General features: G+C 39.6%; 1 protein-coding gene across 1 annotated transcript; it reads right to left on the bottom strand.

Annotated features, from left to right (window-relative positions):
• Positions 1–2,166: 2,166 nt before the first annotated feature.
• On the bottom strand, positions 2,167–17,062 carry LOC118267751 (uncharacterized). Its single transcript, XM_035581927.2, has 4 exons — positions 16,863–17,062; positions 8,015–8,191; positions 7,104–7,272; positions 2,167–2,737 (listed from the first exon to the last, which is right to left on the bottom strand). The coding sequence occupies exons 1-4, from the start codon at positions 16,947–16,949 to the stop codon at positions 2,556–2,558; spliced, it is 615 nt and encodes a 204-aa protein (XP_035437820.2). The 5' UTR covers positions 16,950–17,062; the 3' UTR covers positions 2,167–2,555.
• Positions 17,063–19,099: the final 2,037 nt, after the last annotated feature.

Genomic DNA, 19,099 nt, shown 5'->3' on the forward strand with positions numbered 1-19,099 from the left:
TGCGTACTGTGGATGGCTTCCCTACCATCGATACGTCGCATACTTGAGCTGCGTACTTCCTCGCACAGCTACATAGTTTAGTATCAATGGAAACGGTCACATAGTTACACAGCTTAACTATATAGCACATCTCTGGCGGAAAAGCACCCTTATAGTTGAGGGAAGACTTTTGCACAAAATCTAGAATTGCTAAAAGATATTGCTGAGTAAGGTATTCGGTGTAAACACCGAACAATACTTTAAGTGGTTTGATGTTTTTTATGACGGCAAAATTTCTTTGAAAAGGTGTACACAAAACCAGGACACGCCACTAGTGATTTATACAATTGCAAAACTGTAATTAAATATGCATTATGAAAAATATCATAATATTCTCATTCCCAGAAGAGATATCTGGAGGTGTCCATTTCAGAACAGAACACCCATTTGCGATTTATTTATCTTATCGGTTGCATATGTAACTGCAATTTGTCAAAATATTTAATAACAGAAAAAGTTAATAATAATTTGTTCTAACGTGTACGGTGTAACAATGGGTGGAGAAACGACACTTCAAATAATACCTTGGCACCTCTCCAGGTAAGTACTTACTAAATATCTAGACCTAAGACGATCCAATAAAGGTAGGGTGTAGGAAATCGCTGGATGCAGGAAAAACAAACTACGCTACATAATTATATAGATCTTATTTCATAGCTACGGCGTAGTACGAAGATTTCGTAACTTAGGCGTAGCGCAGTGTAGTACCGACATGTCGTAGCAACGCGTAGCGCAACGTAGCAACGCGTAGCGCAACGTAGCAACGCGTAGCGCAACGTAGCAACGCGTAGCAAACGCGTAGTAGTGATATGTTGTAGCGACAACGCGACAGCGACGTAGCGAGTCACTATGTAACAAAGCCAACGATGTTGTGCAACTGCAATATGTATGGCATATTGACGCCATTGCCCAACAATGTCCAATGCTACGTACTTACGTACCAACATACCACCACCGGCGACCCTATGTTGACGATTTTTTTTCGATTTGGGCCTCCAGTAACCTTACTCATATATCTACTTACATTAAGTCAGCAATCTTCAGCAGTCGAACCAGCCCATTAGTATCCAAAGCATGACTCTCCCACGTGTAAATACAGTCTATGTATTTATGATTAGTTTGACATAAACTATCAGATAGCTGTTATATAAATATGTAATAATCATTAGTTATATTTTCCTAGTTACATCAGTGGACATAAGGAATTAGATAAAGACACTAATTGGGTTTTCTCATTCTGTAGTTGTAGATAGATAAATAATATTGTTTTGATAATGTATCTATCCCTGGTAAAACTCCGGGTTTCTGTATGATACTCGTAGAATGTTTAAATCCAGTAACTAGCATTACTAAGTTTTTTCGCTTTTTCGAAAATTTCTCAGTAGTATCACGGAGTCTGGAATTGTGCCTAGTATTTGGCAATAGGCTCACCCCCTATTACATGGGACTTATAACACAAATGGTGAAAACTGGGTGTACATTGTATAGCGGCATTACGTGCCGTCATGTACACCTCTGCGTACCCCTTTGAGGCTAAAAGGCGTGACGTTGATGTATTTCGACACCATGGATCGATCACAACAATCACCTCAACTTTGCAAGCAGTCTTGTAGTTCTCAGTCTTTACTTGAGAGGCAATCTATGTTTACAATAACTGTGTACTTACTCATAGATACGTATTTATTATTGAACTGACCTTCGCGATAATAGTCTGGGCTGGTAAAACCAATCGCGATTGCAAATAATATTGCCACATAATTATTATGCACTAATTAGTACATCTTCAATCTCCAAATCCCCAATTCTCAAATCCCTCGGCGTCTGGGATCGCGGAACGATCTCCGGCCACCGTAAGTATGGGTCTGCGGACGGCGGGCAAGGGTAGAGGTCGCTGCTCGACCAGAACCAGACACGCGCATTAAACCGCCATCAGACCACCACAGATGAGGCCAAGTATGGCTAATGCTTGCTCCGGAGCTGCGGACTACCTAACCAGGGCTCCAGCTCGAAAAGCAGGAGTAGGAACGGGGTGGTTTTTAGTCTGTAAGAGTCTGACACTTCCTCTCGCTTCACCCAAGGCGGAAGAAGTAATTGGATTATTTCCCCCCTTAAAAAAGAGTAATAGACACAGATAACTTAAGTTTAATCTCAAGAAACTTAACCTACGTTACTACATAATTATGTTTGTTATCAATAGCGTTTAAAGTGTTAACTACGAGGCATTTGAAACAATGTATGACATGATCTACATAATATTTACAACCATATGACCATTAAGTTAATTACAAATATACACCGTGGGTATACTGCCTGCTTACCCTGCTTGTGCTAAACATTTTCATTAGTAACACTTGGAGCCTGCTTCACTATTGTATCTGGATGGAATACTTTAATTAAGGTGGTGAAATGGGCCCTATACTATCGAATTTATTCATTGGATTTATGACTTTATGGCAAAATAATTAAGCTAAAATTTTCCTTTGTATTAGCCTTTGTATGTCGCTTTAGCCTGATTTCTAAGATACAGATTTAATTTTCTTCGGTTCATCTTCTATGGTCTTCCAGTCTCCTTCTATTTGAGTGTCTCCTTGCATGGTGCACTCTCCCTCAGCCGCGTTGTTCACGAAGCTGAACCCGTACTTGCCTTCTAGTTTTAAGATCTCACTCCTCATTAGAAGTATGAAGTAGACGTCTATAACTGGAAAAGTAATAGAGAAGAATTTTAACATGGGTGAGAGTCATAATGTTTTATTACGATTGAATGGGCTGAGTTGGCCGGACTTATACTACGTACTCATAGAAAAACGGGGTAAAACACTGACGTTGCTGACGTTGTGTTTTATTGTGAATGTTACCAATACCATTAGTACCAGTCTATCAATAAATCAGAGCCCCAAACGCGCTTTTGTTTCGAACACGTTAAATGTAAAACAAACTCGTACTAAGCCCTCTGAAGATTCGTGCCAAAGACCGGCAACGTGCTTGTAATTCCTCTGTGTTGCGGATGTCTTTAGGCAGTGTCGATTGCTTACCATCAGGTGATCCATCTAGTGGTTTGCCGTCCTATCCTAAAAAAATGCCCTGTGAGTACCCACAATACCAGATAAATCAAAAGAGCGAAGATTCGGAGGTCACATTTGACCTGTTTTGATCAGCAATTAGAAACGGACAAATGCTTGTTTGGCTTTGCTGTTTTTAATGTTACTAGTGGTCGCCTAGTGGTTGAAATTCAACCATATACGATTTAATTTACAATACCACTTAACATACCTTTAAGGATAATTTTTATTTAACTCAAACTCAAAGAAACTCTTTTATAAAACTCTTTTCATATGTCGGTCTTTACGTAATTGACGCTTTACATCTAACGTATCTAAGCGCTGGTTTTCGTACGCTTTAATATTTTCATTGACAGCAATGCGCCAAGACTGTCTGTGAAAAGCAAGCCTCTCCCATTCTTTCGTATTAATGCCGCATGCGTTGAGATGCCTCTTGAGCACATCCTTATAGCGGAGATGTTGACCGCCATGCTTACGTTTGCCCTCCATCATCTCAGAGTAAAAGACCTTTTTGGGCAAACGGTTTTCTTTCATGCGAAGGATGTGCCCACACCACCCGAGCTGGCGCCGCATGAGCAAAGCTTCCATGCCATGTATTGCGGCACGACACAGAACCTCGGTATTAGGAATTCGATCCATCCATTTGATGTTAAGAATGGATCTAAGACATCTTAAGTGAAACGTGTCAAGTTTCTTTATGTCTGATTTATAGAGACACCAAGTTTCTGCGCCGTATAAAAGTACAGGTAAGATTAGCGCCTTATAAACACTAATCTTTGTCTCTAGCCTTAAGTCATGAGATCTCCAGACACGGGCATTGAGCCGCCCAAAATTTGCAGCAGCATTTGCAATACGAGAGGGTATCTCTGCAGCCAAGGTATTGTCGTGTCTAATGTTGCTTCCAAGATATTTAAAATGCGTAACTTCTTCAAGTGGCTTCCCACCCAGACGAAGAACGGATCCATCAGCCACACAACCTCGTTGAGGCCGTTTTAGGATTTGGGTCTTGGAAGCGCTGATAACCAAACCAAATCGTTGACAAGACTGATGTAATGCGTCGATATAACTCTGGAGATTTGCCATGCTGTCGGACATAAGGCATACATCGTCAGCATACAATATCTCCAGAATTGATAATGTCTGTGACTTTGATTTGGCTTTGAATCTTGAGACATCAAACACGCCCTTATCTGTCCGAACGTTGACTTGTAATTGGTTACTACAGTATTGCAGGGCATCTCTTACAACTACTGAAAAATAAATGGCGAAGAGTGTGGGTGCCATGACACAGCCTTGTTTTACGCCGCTTGAGATGTCAATCTCCCCAGAAAGCTCGTTTTCATGCCGGACTTGCGCTTTCATGCCAACATGAAATTGGCGTATGAGGTTGACAAACTTGTCAGGATAACCATATTTTTGGAGAATTAGCCATAGGGCCTCCCGCGGAACTCTATCAAATGCTTTCTCTAAATCAACAAAGCACATGTAGAGAGGCCGTTGGTGTTCCAAGCTCTTCTCCTGGAGTTGCCTCACGACGAATATGGCATCAATCTCTGCTCGGGCGGAAGCCACATTGGGTCTCAGGCAGGTATTCCTCAGCAAGTTTACTAAGGCGCATGTTGATTATGTGGGCAAGGATTTTACCGGCACTGGACAGGAGTGAAATGCCTCGATAGGATCCACAATCTGACACATCCCCCTTACCTTTGTACAATTTGCAGATCACTGCATCTTTCCAGCCCTGTGGGACTGTTTCGATTTCCCATACCCTCTTAACGAGTTCATAGAGGCTGTTTACAATATGCTTCCCACTGTATTTATAAACTTCTGCGGGTAATTGGTCCATACCAGGTGTTTTACAGTTCTTAAGGCGTTTTATTGCTCGTACAAACTCATCAAAATCAGGTGGGTCGTCCAAATCCTGCCTAACTGGAAGATTATCAAGGCTATCTATGTACGACATATCAGCGCTGAGTGCAGTAGGGTTTAGGACGTCATTAAAATGTTCCGCCCATCTCGTTATTACGTCAGTTTTACTCGTAACTAGGTGCTGTCTGTCTTTTGTGTATATGGGTGCTATTTTCCTAACTCGTGGGCCAAAGACGGCCTGAATACCCTCGAAAAACCTACCAGTCTGGTGAGTATTCGCGCAATGTTGAAGTTCCGCAGCTTTCTCCCTCCACCACTTATCCTTCAGTTCACGAACTTTCAACCTTAGTTTTTGCTGTGTGTCCTTGCCGCTACGCGCGGTCGATGAGTTAAGCTCATGCCTGTGTCTGTCCACCAGTACCTTAATCTCTTGGTCATGTGCATCGAACCAATCTTGGTTTCTTTTATGAGGTTTTCCTACTATTTCCAAAGCACAGGCATGCAGATGTTCAGCAACACATCCCCAATCATCATCAATACTTGATGATTTCGATTGCAGATCACACGAGGCAAATTTGGTATCCAGTCTCTTACCCAGCTCCGCTGATGTTACCAGGGACGAAAAAGCCAATCTAGGTGGAATTTTACTAGGAGCTCGTCGTGGCGCTTTAAGTTGCAGGTGCATCTTTGATCTGATAAGACGGTGATCAGTCCAACCAATAGCCCCGCGCATCGCTCTCGTAACAAGAACATCACGCAGATCCTTTTGGCGCACAATGACATAATCTAAAAGATGCCAATGCTTTGATCTTGGGTGCATCCACGAGGTCTTATATTTGTCGGCAAGTCGGAAGTATGTATTAGTGATGCTAAGATGTAATTCAGCACATAGCGATAAGAGTCTCAGTCCGTTGTCATTACATTTTCCTATGCCATGTTTGCCGAGTACTCCTTTCCAGATATCATGTTCGGTGCCAACACGGGCATTGAAATCCCCCAACAGAATAATTTTATCACTCCTAGGCACACTCACCAGAGTGCGTTTTAGGGCTTGGTAAAACGCTTCTTTGTCCTCGTCTGGTGAAGGTAGAGTGGGAGCATATGCACTAATCAGATGGGCATATTTATTATTAGAAATTGGAAGGCGCAGGGTCATGAGTCGATCGTTTATTCCTTTAGGCAGTTCAGCAAAATTTCTAACCAAACTATTACGAATGGCAAGGCCTACACCATTACCCGCTCTTTCACCCGAAGGACGTCCGCTCCAGTAGTAAGTGTAGCCCCCGAGATCTTCACGGAGCTCTCCACTATCACTCAGGTGCGTTTCACTTAATGCAGCTATATCCACACCATAACGAGTTAGTTCTCGTGCTATGAGAGCAGTTTTTCTCTCTGGACATAGGTTACGATCGTTGTCCAATAATGTTCGTACGTTCCAAGTAGCGATGCAAAGTCGTTGGTATTGTTTTTTACTATCTTTTATTTGTGTCTTTCGACCGCATTTGTCGATGTCCAGTCGCCCGCGGTTTGGCAACCAGGTGATAGATGGGTCGGACTATTTTTGGGTCACCTTTTCTAGACCCCTCCTCTGTGCAGAGGAAAGCAGAGCGATCCTAAATAGGGCTGCTTTGTCGCTAGTGGTGCTGCCGAACCCAGAGTCCCGACCCAAATCGACTCTAGGAGCGACCACTCTCCCCTAGCCGCCTACGTGCAGGATACTAACTAAGACCTAAGTACATCGATACCTCAGTCCCACCGCCAGCACCCTATCGCCGCAGGGCTTTTTTTTTATATATTCATATTTCATATTTCATAAACTATAAGTGTACCAAATTTTATGCTCCTACGTCCGCGCAATTTTCGTAAAAATCGGTCCAAAGTTTTTGCATCACGTATTAATATATAGATTAGATAGAGATAACACTGTTAGCTTTCAATAAAAACCGGAGCTGCGGACAACGTAAAAGGTTACCGGGGCTCCGGCTCAAAGCAGGAGAAGGAACGGGGTGGTTTTTAGTCAGTAAGAGTCTGACACTCCCTCCCGCCTCACCTAAGGCGGGAGAAGTCATTGGATGATTTTCCCCCCTCAAAAAAAGAGCTTTCAAGAGAAAAGATACAGATGACATTGCTACTTACCGAGACTGAAAAAGAATTGAGCGCACATAGTGATGGTTTGCCAACTGCGGTAGATAACTAAATGCACTGGGATGAACAGCACCGTCACTACGGCCAGCATCAGGATACTAGCCAATACCAGTACCACAATATTGTAGATATAGAACACACGCATCAGTTTTGCATTTTTCTGAAACACAAATATCGTATTTGTTAGAAAATGTGCTAAACCCAGTAAATACCTAATTATTACAGTGCCATCTATGCAGTACATTGGTAAATGAAACCATATACACTTGGGTAAGTTAAAGAAACGGAGCCAGTAGCTTTTTTGTTACATTTTAAAGAACCCTCTATAACTTTAAAAATAAATGCTCGTTTTACAACATAATACTCTCATTTTAAAGGTAATTAAATTGCCTTTCATACGACATGCGTTACCAATTAATAAAGTACTTGTATCAGAAAATATTTATCAAGAAATGAAAAAGAAAAACCGCTAGTGACTCCTTTTCTTTGTTCCCAAGTGTAACAACTTTTACCAATTTTAATTGAAAGCTTAAGTATCAAAGCTTAACTATCAGTAAGTAAGTACCTAATTATCAACATAGGAACATAATACGACTACTTATAAGTCGTGAAAAAGGCAATTGGTAACTGAAGGTTTTGAAAAAAAACTACCAATCGAAATTGGCAAAGAAGAATTCAGAGAGACAAGTTGCAATTTATAAAGAAAAGAACCATTTATTAGGTAGTATTAGTAGAATAATGCCTGAATACTCAAACGCTACTCAATTTTAAGACGCTCTCAAATGTAGTTCTGTCACTATCAATTCTTTATAAAATGACAGAGATAGCACGATATTTAAGTACAACTTAAAATTGAGTAGCGTTTGAGTATTCGGGCGTAAGTATAATAAGTGAAGTCTTACCATATGCCCTCCGACGATGAACGTAATAGTCAAACTGATTTCAATCACGAAGAGCGTCAATATCACGCTCATGAAGATGATATTGTGCATCTGTGACGGCATGTGGTACTCCATATACATGCCCACCATATGGTACAGTGACACCATGATGCCAAGTGACAATAAGCTCATACAAATCTGGAAATAAATTAATTACATACATACATACATATCGTCACGCCTTTAATCCCCGAAGGGGTAGGCAGAGGTGCACATTATGGCATGCAATGCCACTGTACAATGTACACCCACTTTTCATAATTTATGTTGTAAGTCCTGTAGTATATTAGACGGTATGTTGATAATCCGTGATAACTGTATGTGAGGGTGTTTGAATAAAAGTCAGTGTTTAACCAACTTGCGTACGTTTCATTACATGGTGGCAGCGGTGGTGCTTTTTAACAGTATTAAATCGGTTAAAAAGATCCTTACTAATAATAAACTATTATTCGAAGTATCGTGGTGTACAGGAATAATAAAAATGGAACACGCACGTCCTCCAGCGGAATTATCGCTCGAAGGTGGTCCGGCCGCGCGGTCCGACGCGTGGCATAAATGGCGGAAACAGTTCGAGGTATTTCTTAAAGCATCTGGAGTGAGCAAAGAGCCTAAGGAAGTTCAGGCTAGTTTGTTGGTTAACCTCATCGGATCAGCTGGTTATGAGGCTTTTACAACTTTTACGTTCGAAGGAGGTGAAAGTGAAGATGACATTCATTGCGTATTGAAGAAGTTCGATAAATATTTCGGCACGAAACCCAATATCACAGTGCGACGGTTTAAATTCTTTTCACGCAATCAAGAAGAGGGTGAAAACATAGATCAATATGTAACCGCATTGAGGGTATTGAGTCAGCAGTGCGAGTTCAGTGAATTGCACGAGAGCCTGTTGCGTGATAGGATTGTGTGTGGTATTGTGAACAATACGGTGAGAGATCGACTTCTTCGCACGGATGAGTTGTCGTTATCAAAAGCGATACAAATCTGCCAGGCGGCAGAGATGTCCAAGGAGGAAAGCAAGTGCATCGACGGTGCATCTGAGGGGGTGCAAGTGGATGCTGTGCAAGGCGGCCGCAGCGCACGAGGCGGGCGGCGCGCCAGAGGATGGTACGGAGCTGGCGGAGCACGAGCGGCGGGTACGCCGGCTACCGCCTGTGAGAAATGCGGCAGCGTGCGGTGTCTCGGTGGCGAGCGATGTCCGGCGCGTGACGCAAAGTGTTATGTTTGTGAGAAAAAAGGTCATTTTTCGCGAGTGTGTAAACATAAAAAATCGATTCGCAAGGTGTTAAATCTTAGTGTAGAAACCTTAAGTAGTGATAGTGATGAAGACAGTAAGAAACAAAGGTTTTATGTAAACATCTTAGATGATAAGAAAATACAATGTAAGTCGCCATTGGAATGGACAGAAGTTATAAAATGTCAAGGTAAAAACATTTTATTAAAAATAGATACTGGATCAATGATTAATGTTATCTCTAAAGTGAACTATATAAACTTAGGGTTATCTATTACAGACCTTAAACCGTTCACAAAACGTGTATATTCGTTTACCGGCAATCAATTACCAATTATAGGTATTGCTAAGGTGTCTTTTATGTTTAGAAAAACGAGTTATTTGTTATCATTTGTTGTTGTAGATTTGTTTTGTCAGAGTGTGCTCGGTTTAGAGGGATGTATTGCGTTAGGATTAATAAGTCAAATAAATACAATCAATATTGATAACTATAATGAATTGTTTCAAGGGTTGGGAAAATTACCTGGCAAATATAGTATCGTTATAGATAAAAACGTACAGCCAGTTATATGTCCAACTAGGAAAATTCCATTGGGCCTTAAGGATAAATTAAAGGAGGAATTATGTAGAATGGAAGGTTTGGGTGTAGTTAGAAAGGTTACTCATCCAACCTCATGGGTAAATGCAATAGTTTTAGTTGCGAAGAAAGATGGCAGCATTCGTGTATGTTTAGATCCGCGACCATTAAACCGTGCGGTGCGACGCGCGCAGTACTCGCTCCCGACGGTGCCGGAGCTGGCCGCGCGCCTGCGTGGTGCTACTGTGTTTAGCGTGCTAGACGCGCGCTGTGGTTTCTGGATGGTTCAAATAGACGACGCGAGCGCGGATCTCTGTACGTTTGGTACACCATTCGGTCGATACCAATTTCTGCGTTTACCGTATGGTATAAACTGTGCGCCAGAGGTATTTCATGCAAAGCTTAGGCAGCATTTAGAAAATTTAGAAGGAGTTGAATCTTTTATTGATGACATAATTGTATGGGGCTGTACTAAAGACGAGCACGACCAGAGTTTGGAGTGTCTTCTGCGACGTGCTAAAGATGTCGGTATAAAATTTAATCGCGAAAAATGTAAGTTTGGTGTATCGGAAATTACTTACTTAGGTCACAAGTTTGACGCCAATGGTATGCGGGCAGACGACTCGAAAGTAAAAGCCATAATGGATATGCCCTATCCTACTGATAGGAAGGCTCTCGAGAGGTTTTTAGGCATGGTAAATTATTTAGCTAAATTTATACCTAACTAGCTTCTGCCCGCGACTCCGTCCGCGCGGATGTCGGTCTTCGCGTGGAAGTTTTATTTCTCCATTTTGAGTAACTGTGAAAATGACATCTTATAAATATCTATTGGACCCAAATACGGCAAGGCCCATAATAATTAAGGAGATCCCTCTATTGAGCTACTGCTGTTGAGCAGAATAAAACTGAAAAATAAAGATTTTTTTCTACGTATTTTTCCAGGATAAAAAGTAACCTATTTTATGTCCAGGATAATAAGTTAATTATACCAAGTTTCATCGAAATCAAACCGTTAGTTTTCACGTGATGCCTGAACATATATAGACAGACAGACAAAAAAATAATAATCACATATTTGGGTTTGGTATCGACCCAGTAACACCCTGCTATTTATTTTTTCTATATTTTCAATGAACAGAATTGACCCTTCTACAGATTTATTATAGCCCGCGACTTCGTTCGCGTGGAATAGTGACGTCCGGCAAATTTTTGGTTTTAACCACATAGTTCCCGATCTCGCGGGATCTCTTCAAACATGAGATGTGGAAGATATTCCAGGGAACTCTTCAAAAATCAACATAATGAGCTCTGCGTTTGAATTTAATAGATGTATACTCACTTAGGGCATTGAAAAAATAGTTTAAAAAACCGGCCAAGTGCGAGTCGTTCCCATGAAGGGTTCCGTAACAGCAAGTAGATGACATATTATAAAAGTTATAAAATAACTTGGTTTTACATAGTGTTTGTATGAACGACAAAGTTATATTTGCGGTTTTTGAAAATGTTTTATTTCTTAAAAACTAATAATGATATCTGGTTCAAACTAATTTTCGTTGTTAGTTTCTATTGAAATCTACAGCATATATTTTTTTAAGTTTTCTCACTCTCTTATTTTAAAAGTTAGAGAGGGGGGGACACTCGTTTTTCCACTTTGGAAGCGTCTAACTTTCAAACGGTTGATTTTGACGAAAAATGGTTTTAGAAACCTTAATGTCTTTTTTAAAGACCTATCCATAGACACCCATCACGGATATGTTAGACGAAAAAAAAATTTTTTTGAATCAGTTCCATGTATGGTGTGCCCCCCTTTAATTTTTAAATTTATTCATTTTTATTTAAAATTCGAATAGCGGTTATCGAAATACACCATCCTACAAAGTTTCAACTATGTAGACCTAACAGTTTCGGAAATAAACGGCTGTGACATACGGACGGACGGACAGACAGACATGACGAATCTATAAGGGTTCCGTTTTTTGCCATTTGGCTACGGAACCCTAAAAACGGACTTAAACTAACTTAAAACTAAAGAAAGCTACGAATTACGAATTTATAACAATTAAAAAAGAAACTATATTACAACCTATCCTCTATGCTATAATAACCAAGCTTAAACTAAATAATTTAAAAGAAACGACTTAAATCTAATCTAATTAAAAAAAAATTAGACTTACAATTTTATTAAAAAAACTAACTACAGTAACTACTAATAATCGATATCAAACTAAACCTACGTTAAATAGTTTAACCAAAAAACCAGGAAAACCCAACAAATAAACTTATTAATTGACAAATACAACGAAACCAATTTAGAATATACGAAACAGCAGGACCACTACAGACAAATAATCATACGACTGATAATACACTTTTTCTACGATAGTACCGAAGCGCTCGGCCGATACCCAACCAAATGAATGTAACGAAACCATAGCGCGATCTATTTCGATCCCAACGCCATCTATCGAGGATAAAGACAACTTGGATTATTTATTTATACTCCATTCGGGCATTTTCTTTGTACTAAAAGTTTAATTATATTGATATTATTTTTTTCATACCTTTTTACTATTTATTTACTTTTTTTCGATGAATTAAAACAATAACATGAACCGAAGTCGTGTAACGATCGACATAGAATTATCTATACTCCGTTAGAGCATTTTCTTTGTACTAAATGTTTTATTATATTGATATTATTTTTTTCATACCTTTTTACTATTTATTTACTTTTTTTCGATAAATTAAAACAATAACATGAACCGAAGTCGTGTAACGATCGACATAGAATTATCTATACTCCGTTAGAGCATTTTCTTTGTACTAAATGTTTTATTATATTGATATTATTTTTTTCATACCTTTTTACTATTTATTTACTTTTTTTCGATAAATTAAAACAATAACATGAACCGAAGTCGTGTAACGATCGACATAGAATTATTTATAAATAATTTATTTCTTATTTTTATTTTTTGATTTTTGAAATAAAAATATATCTATGTCCTTTCTAAGGTTCTAAACTATATCTGTACCAAATTTCAACCAAATCCGTCAAATAGTTGCGGAGATTAATGGTATAAGCATAGAATGTTCGACGTGATTCTTTAATTTGACATAACTTTTTTATTTATGAACCGATTGACATGAAACAAACACTAAATGTAAATTTAAGCATCCCACAATATATTTGTGAAAACCGCATCCAACTCGGATCAGCCGTTTCTGAGATTAGCGCGCACAGACGAACAGACAAACAGACAAACAGACAAACAGACAAACAGACAAACAGACAAACAGACAAACAGACAAAAAAAAGTTAATTACATTTTTGGGTTCGACATCGACATAACAATAACCCCTGCTATTTTTTTTATTTTTATTTTCAATGTACAGACAGCACTTTTCTACGATTTTATTATATGTATAGATTACTCTGAGAGTGTAAATGTGTTAAGATCGTTGTTAAAGAAGGAATCAGAGTGGTCCTGGGAATCTCAACATTCAGAAGCAGTGGATAGGCTAAAGGCAAAGCTAGGTAGTACACCGGTGCTAGCACTGTACAGCGACAGCGCGCCGCTGGTGGTGTCAGTGGACGCGTCAAGCGTCGCGCTGGGCGCTGTGCTGCTGCAGAATGATCGTCCGGTGGAGTTTGCCTCGCTTACGCTCACCGACACTCAGACGAGGTATGCTCAGATAGAAAAAGAAATGCTGGCTATTGTGTTTGGTGTTGAACGATTCAGGCAGTATATTTATGGCAGATCTGACGTCACCATAAACACCGACCATAAGCCACTGGAAGCGTTATTTAACAAATCCCTGGTTTCGGTGCCAGCTAGGCTACAAAGAATGATGTTGAGATTGCAAGGATACGACTTTAAAGTAGTATATACTCCGGGCAAATATATGTATATCGCAGACACATTATCGAGGGCACCTTTGAAGGAAAAAATGAATGATCAAGTATCCACAGAAGTGGAGATACAAACTTGTTTCATGTTAGAAAATGTACCTTTTAGTCAACCACGATTGGAGGCCATTCAAAAAGAAACGAATTTAGATAGTGACTGTCGATGGTTGATTAAATACATAACCAAGGGCTGGCCTAAACATAGGCGCGATGTAAATGTGCGAGTGAACGTTTTCTGGCCGTATCGCGAAGAAATGCATTACATAAACGGGATCATTTTTAAAGGCGATTTAGTGTTTATTCCTCGTACTTTACGGGAAGATATGTTGTCACGAGTCCACGAAGGACATTTAGGCATAGAAAGATGTAAAAGGCGCGCACGCGCCGGGAATGTGCGACGACGTGGAACGCATCGTGCGCGCGTGTGCGGCTTGCGCACTGCACGCGCCCCGCCCGCGACGTCAACCGCTTCTGCAACATAGTGTGCCTGCGTTGCCATGGCACAAACTAGCATCGGACACGTTCGAGTATAAAAAAAAGAATTACATTGTTTTAGTTGATTACTTTTCTAACTATGTTGAGGTAGGGCAGTTAACGAGTATAAGCTCGAGACAAGTAATTTCTTTCATGAAAGAGCAGTTCGCAAGGCATGGTATACCAGCAGAAGTAGTCAGTGATAACGGTCCGGCCTATAGCTCACAAGAATTTAAAAAGTTTATGCGTGAGTGGGAGGTACATCACACAACGTCATCGCCACATTACCCACAATCAAACGGAAAAAGCGAGAGGACAGTGCAAACGGTTAAAAATATGTTAAAGAAGTGTGTAGACTCGGGACAAGATTTCAATTTAGCATTGTTAAATTTTAGAACTACGCCGCGGCATGACTTAGACTCACCTGCTCAAATTTTAATGGGTAGAAGGTTAAAAACTAGATTACCGGTCAGTGCTAAATTGTTAACGGAAAGAGTAGATAACGAGAAAAATTATAAAAATATAATGTCAAAGAGAGAGGTAATCAAAACAAATTACAATAAAACGGCAAACACCCTTAAGCGACTATATCAAGGGGACAGGGCAACTTTAGTTTGTAATGGCGAGAGGAAACCGGTGACTGTAGTGGCACCAGCACCGCAACCACGCTCGTACATTGTAGAAGACGAACGTGGTGGACGGTATCGGCGAACTCGAAGTCAGTTGATAGCGCGTACGACCGGGTCAGCAGAAATAATTAGAAAGACTACGAGACTACCATCTGACACTGGTAGCAAGTCGCCAAGTATGATAGCAATGACAGGGTTTCGTAGGCGTAGACGAAAGTTAGAATCAATAGGGTCGCAAAACGCCGTGAGCACGGCGCGGGCGCAGGCAAGCCCAGCCAGCAGCGAGTCCGCTTTGCTCGATGTTAGCGGTGACTATGAGAGTCCAGTTAGCACTCAGGACCAGTCTGGTACGTCGTCACCTTACGAGATACCTATTGAACGGTCTAAAGAAAGAACTGCACGAATGCTGACTCATCTGTTTGACGACAATGAATAGATATAAGTTATAGATGTAAGAAATGTGTAACTATAGTTAATAATTAGTTCAATAGAATAACTAGTTTATAAGATTAGATAAGAACTGTATAATTGTATCATTGTGTAAGTTAGTAATAAGTATAGCTATAAGTAGTTGTAAGTAATCTTTGGGCATTGCTTTCCGAAAGGGAAGAGATGTAGTATATTAGACGGTATGTTGATAATCCGTGATAACTGTATGTGAGGGTGTTTGAATAAAAGTCAGTGTTTAACCAACTTGCGTACGTTTCATTACAAGTCCCATATATACATGGTATATATATATAATACATATAGGTGGTGGAGCCTATTGCCATATACCGGGCACATTTCCAGACTCCGTGCTACCACTGAGAAATTTTCGAAAATCCGAAAAAAAACCAGTAATACTTTGCCCGACCCGGGAATCGAACCCGAGACCCCTTGTCCGGCAGTCGCACTTGCGACCACTCGACCAACGAGGCAGTCAGAAATAATTAATTAACTCTTTTATTAATACATAACATAGAGATTCGAGCTCTCCTTAGGAATCTACACTTTGGAACGAGTAACTTGTTTTGCTAGAGAAAAGTACCCTTAGTGCCTACGAGTTTACGTTAACAGAAAACGAAACAAGAGCGCGTTTGGCGCTCTGATTGGTTAGCTGAAATGAATCAACCAATCAGAACGCCGAACGCGCTCTTGTCTCGTTAAACGTAAAACAAACTCGTACTAAGGCCTCTGACCGATAGACTGACACTTAAACTTCATTTTCAAATATTTCAATTGACGTACAAATGTGCCTGAGGCAGTTGTCCCACCGGCAACGATGAACGAGTAACGAGTAGAGCTAGAACTAGAAACGAGTGAAAACGAGTGAAAACAAAAACAAACAAGTGAAGCGAGCACTCGCCGGCAGTGTGAACAGTCAGCGATCAACTATTTGTATATGCATCTCTTTTGTTTACACGGAAAGTATATCTATTGTACGTTTCTTGAGCGAGAAAATAGCCGATAGTTAGTCGTTCACTCGCCGTTGGTGGGACAACTTCCTTATTAGGAAAATCATCATCATCAGCTTGTTTTCCAGCACTGCTGGACTTCTATCTCTCTAATAGCACCTCATTAAGCTCAATCTTCAGATCTTTACCATAGCCAGCCGATTTGCCAAGCTGTAGGGTGCCCTACACCTACACTACATTTACTTAGGCATGATCTCCACCTCAGAATACACCAAGATCTCTCTTGGTCATAGACTATATTATAGTACGTCTTCAATATAGCAAGTTTGGAAGAAGGAGAAAGATAATCCGCCACAAGCATTCATTGTAACTTGAACTTTGTACTGTAATTTCTTCGAACAAAACTACTAATATTGGAATATTAGTGGGCGGATATCAGTTGGTTGATGATGTTAATACGAGTACCATCCCTATTCTATTGAATACGTGCTATAAATGGAAATATCCTAGCATACTTACTATCCTAGCATGCTAGGAAATATCCTACATATACTTTTCCTAGCGCGTATCCACCAAATTGATAACACTCACCAATTTAATGTATGCCCATGTGAGCAAGCCATACCGCAACGGTACACAGAAACAGCATCTTTTACACACTGGCAAATCCGTACGCATTTTGAAAAAAAAACTTATATAACTTCTAAAAAAAACAAAGTCACAATTTGAAAATGTTCTTAAAAAACGATTTTTAAGGCTGCGCACATTAGTTCCAGCCAACTGATAGCTTTATACTGGCCAGTGTTGTTTATACAATATTCCCAGTAGCCAGAGAACTTTGTAATTAAACATTGACTTAACCTTTACTACTTACTCAGAGATAAAGGCATGGCGGGAGATAAATAAGGCAACAATAAGTTTCAATGCAGGAAAAAAAAGTATTGATAAGAGCAAACGTTGTTTGTGTTGATGGACCTATTTATAAATTAGTTTGTCAAGTTGTTATTTGGGTTTTTTTAATAATTAATTTTTTTTCTCAGTAATAGTATGAAGGCGGGTTTTCTGATTAATTGCTATCTGGGGCTCTAATCAGGACCGTTGACGTCCATACACTCGTCGATGGTATGAGACCATTTGACTTTATTCTTCCTAGGTAGCAGTACTCTTAAAACGAAGGTACTCGTTTTAAGTTTATTCGAACCGGCCAATCAGAGCGTCGAACGCGCTATTGTTTTGATTACTTTAAACGTAAAGCAAACTTGCACTAAGGTTTTAGAAGACAAAGACGATTCAGATCATGCCCAGATTAGATCTAGATACGTAATTAAATCATTTTCAAATCATCTCCATATTTCTCATAAATAGCCTGATGTATAGGCTTCCTAATAATTATCATCACACCACATCAACCTATAAGTGGCCACTGCTGACTAAAGGCCTCTTCTCGCACGGAGTTTGAGTATTAATCACCACGTTTGCTCAATGCGGGTTTGCTATTTCAAAGTTGAAATTAGAAATTACTAGTTTTTGCCCGCGACTTCGTCCGCGTGGTTGTGTTTGTGGTTGGTGGTCAAAATGCTGCCGTTACAGGGTTACTTCCGCATTAATAAAATTAGTATGGTAGTATCCAACGCGAGTGAAGGCGCAGGCAACAGTATTAACAAAAATCGAATTTTTAAGCAAACATCATCTCCTCTATCAACCATTCTACGCCTTCAATTAACAATGTATTTTTTGATTCTAGGCCTATGTTCTTTCGTTTATCATAAAGTGTCTAAATACAAAGTTTCACACAGCTGTAACAATTACGGTTTCCATATGAACATTCAATCTCCCCCGTTTTACCTATTCTCCCCTACTTTTGCAACAAAAAGTAGCTTATGTTCGCACGTTTATTTAACGTATCTAAATCAAAGTTTCACTGTTACAGCATTAAAAATGACGAATTTCAAATATGAATATTCATCCCCCTTTTACCCATTCTCTCCTATTTTTTGCAATAAAAGGTATGTTGTTCCTCAGGGTCTATTCTATCTCTATACCAAATTTCATCAAAATCGGTTCACTGGTTTAGGCGTGAAAGCGTAACATACAGACAGACAGAGTTATTTTCACATTTATAATATCAGTAAGGATAAGCCCAGGTTTCTTCAAGGTGTTTTCCTTTACAGTTTGCCAATGGTGTCTAATTAATCTAAGTCAGAAAAAGTCACATTGGTACTTGCCATTGGTAGATTTTAAACTCGTATCACACATCAGAAGCCTTGAGCCTCCCTGCCACCACCATAATAATAGAAATTAAAGAAAACAACTAACTTAACATATTCAGAGGATACTGAAACGTATCAGACTTTATTATAAAAACTCAGCGACTTTATATACACAAAAAATATTTTCAAATTCAATTTCTTTATTTGCAGACTATGGGTGAGCTAACAAGATGTTCTTAATAAAATAATAAATCGCCATAATCAGGCTCACGCCATGCAAATTTAAATGCAAATTAGGTACAGACGAATTAACACAGTATCATGCACACATATCAAGAAAAAAAATTGGCCATAAATAAATGCTTTTCCTATTCTCCCTTTATCTTCTCTTTCCATTGTATAGTCCAGTCATTTGGTAAAGTACGGAGGATACCTGGAAAGTTTTCCGGTAGTTTTCAAAATTAGTTATTTTATAGATTTGCGGCGCTCATACGCCAAAAACTATTGATTTTATGAAAAAAATATTAATACATACTAAATGGTAGGAAAAATTTTCTAGTTTAATTTTGTACAAAATATTTTTTTCGTAAAATGCGTTGGAAAGGAGATATTCCCAAA

The sequence above is a fragment of the Spodoptera frugiperda genome, chromosome 6 (assembly GCF_023101765.2).
Source record: "Spodoptera frugiperda isolate SF20-4 chromosome 6, AGI-APGP_CSIRO_Sfru_2.0, whole genome shotgun sequence".
NCBI lineage: Eukaryota > Metazoa > Arthropoda > Insecta > Lepidoptera > Noctuidae > Spodoptera > Spodoptera frugiperda.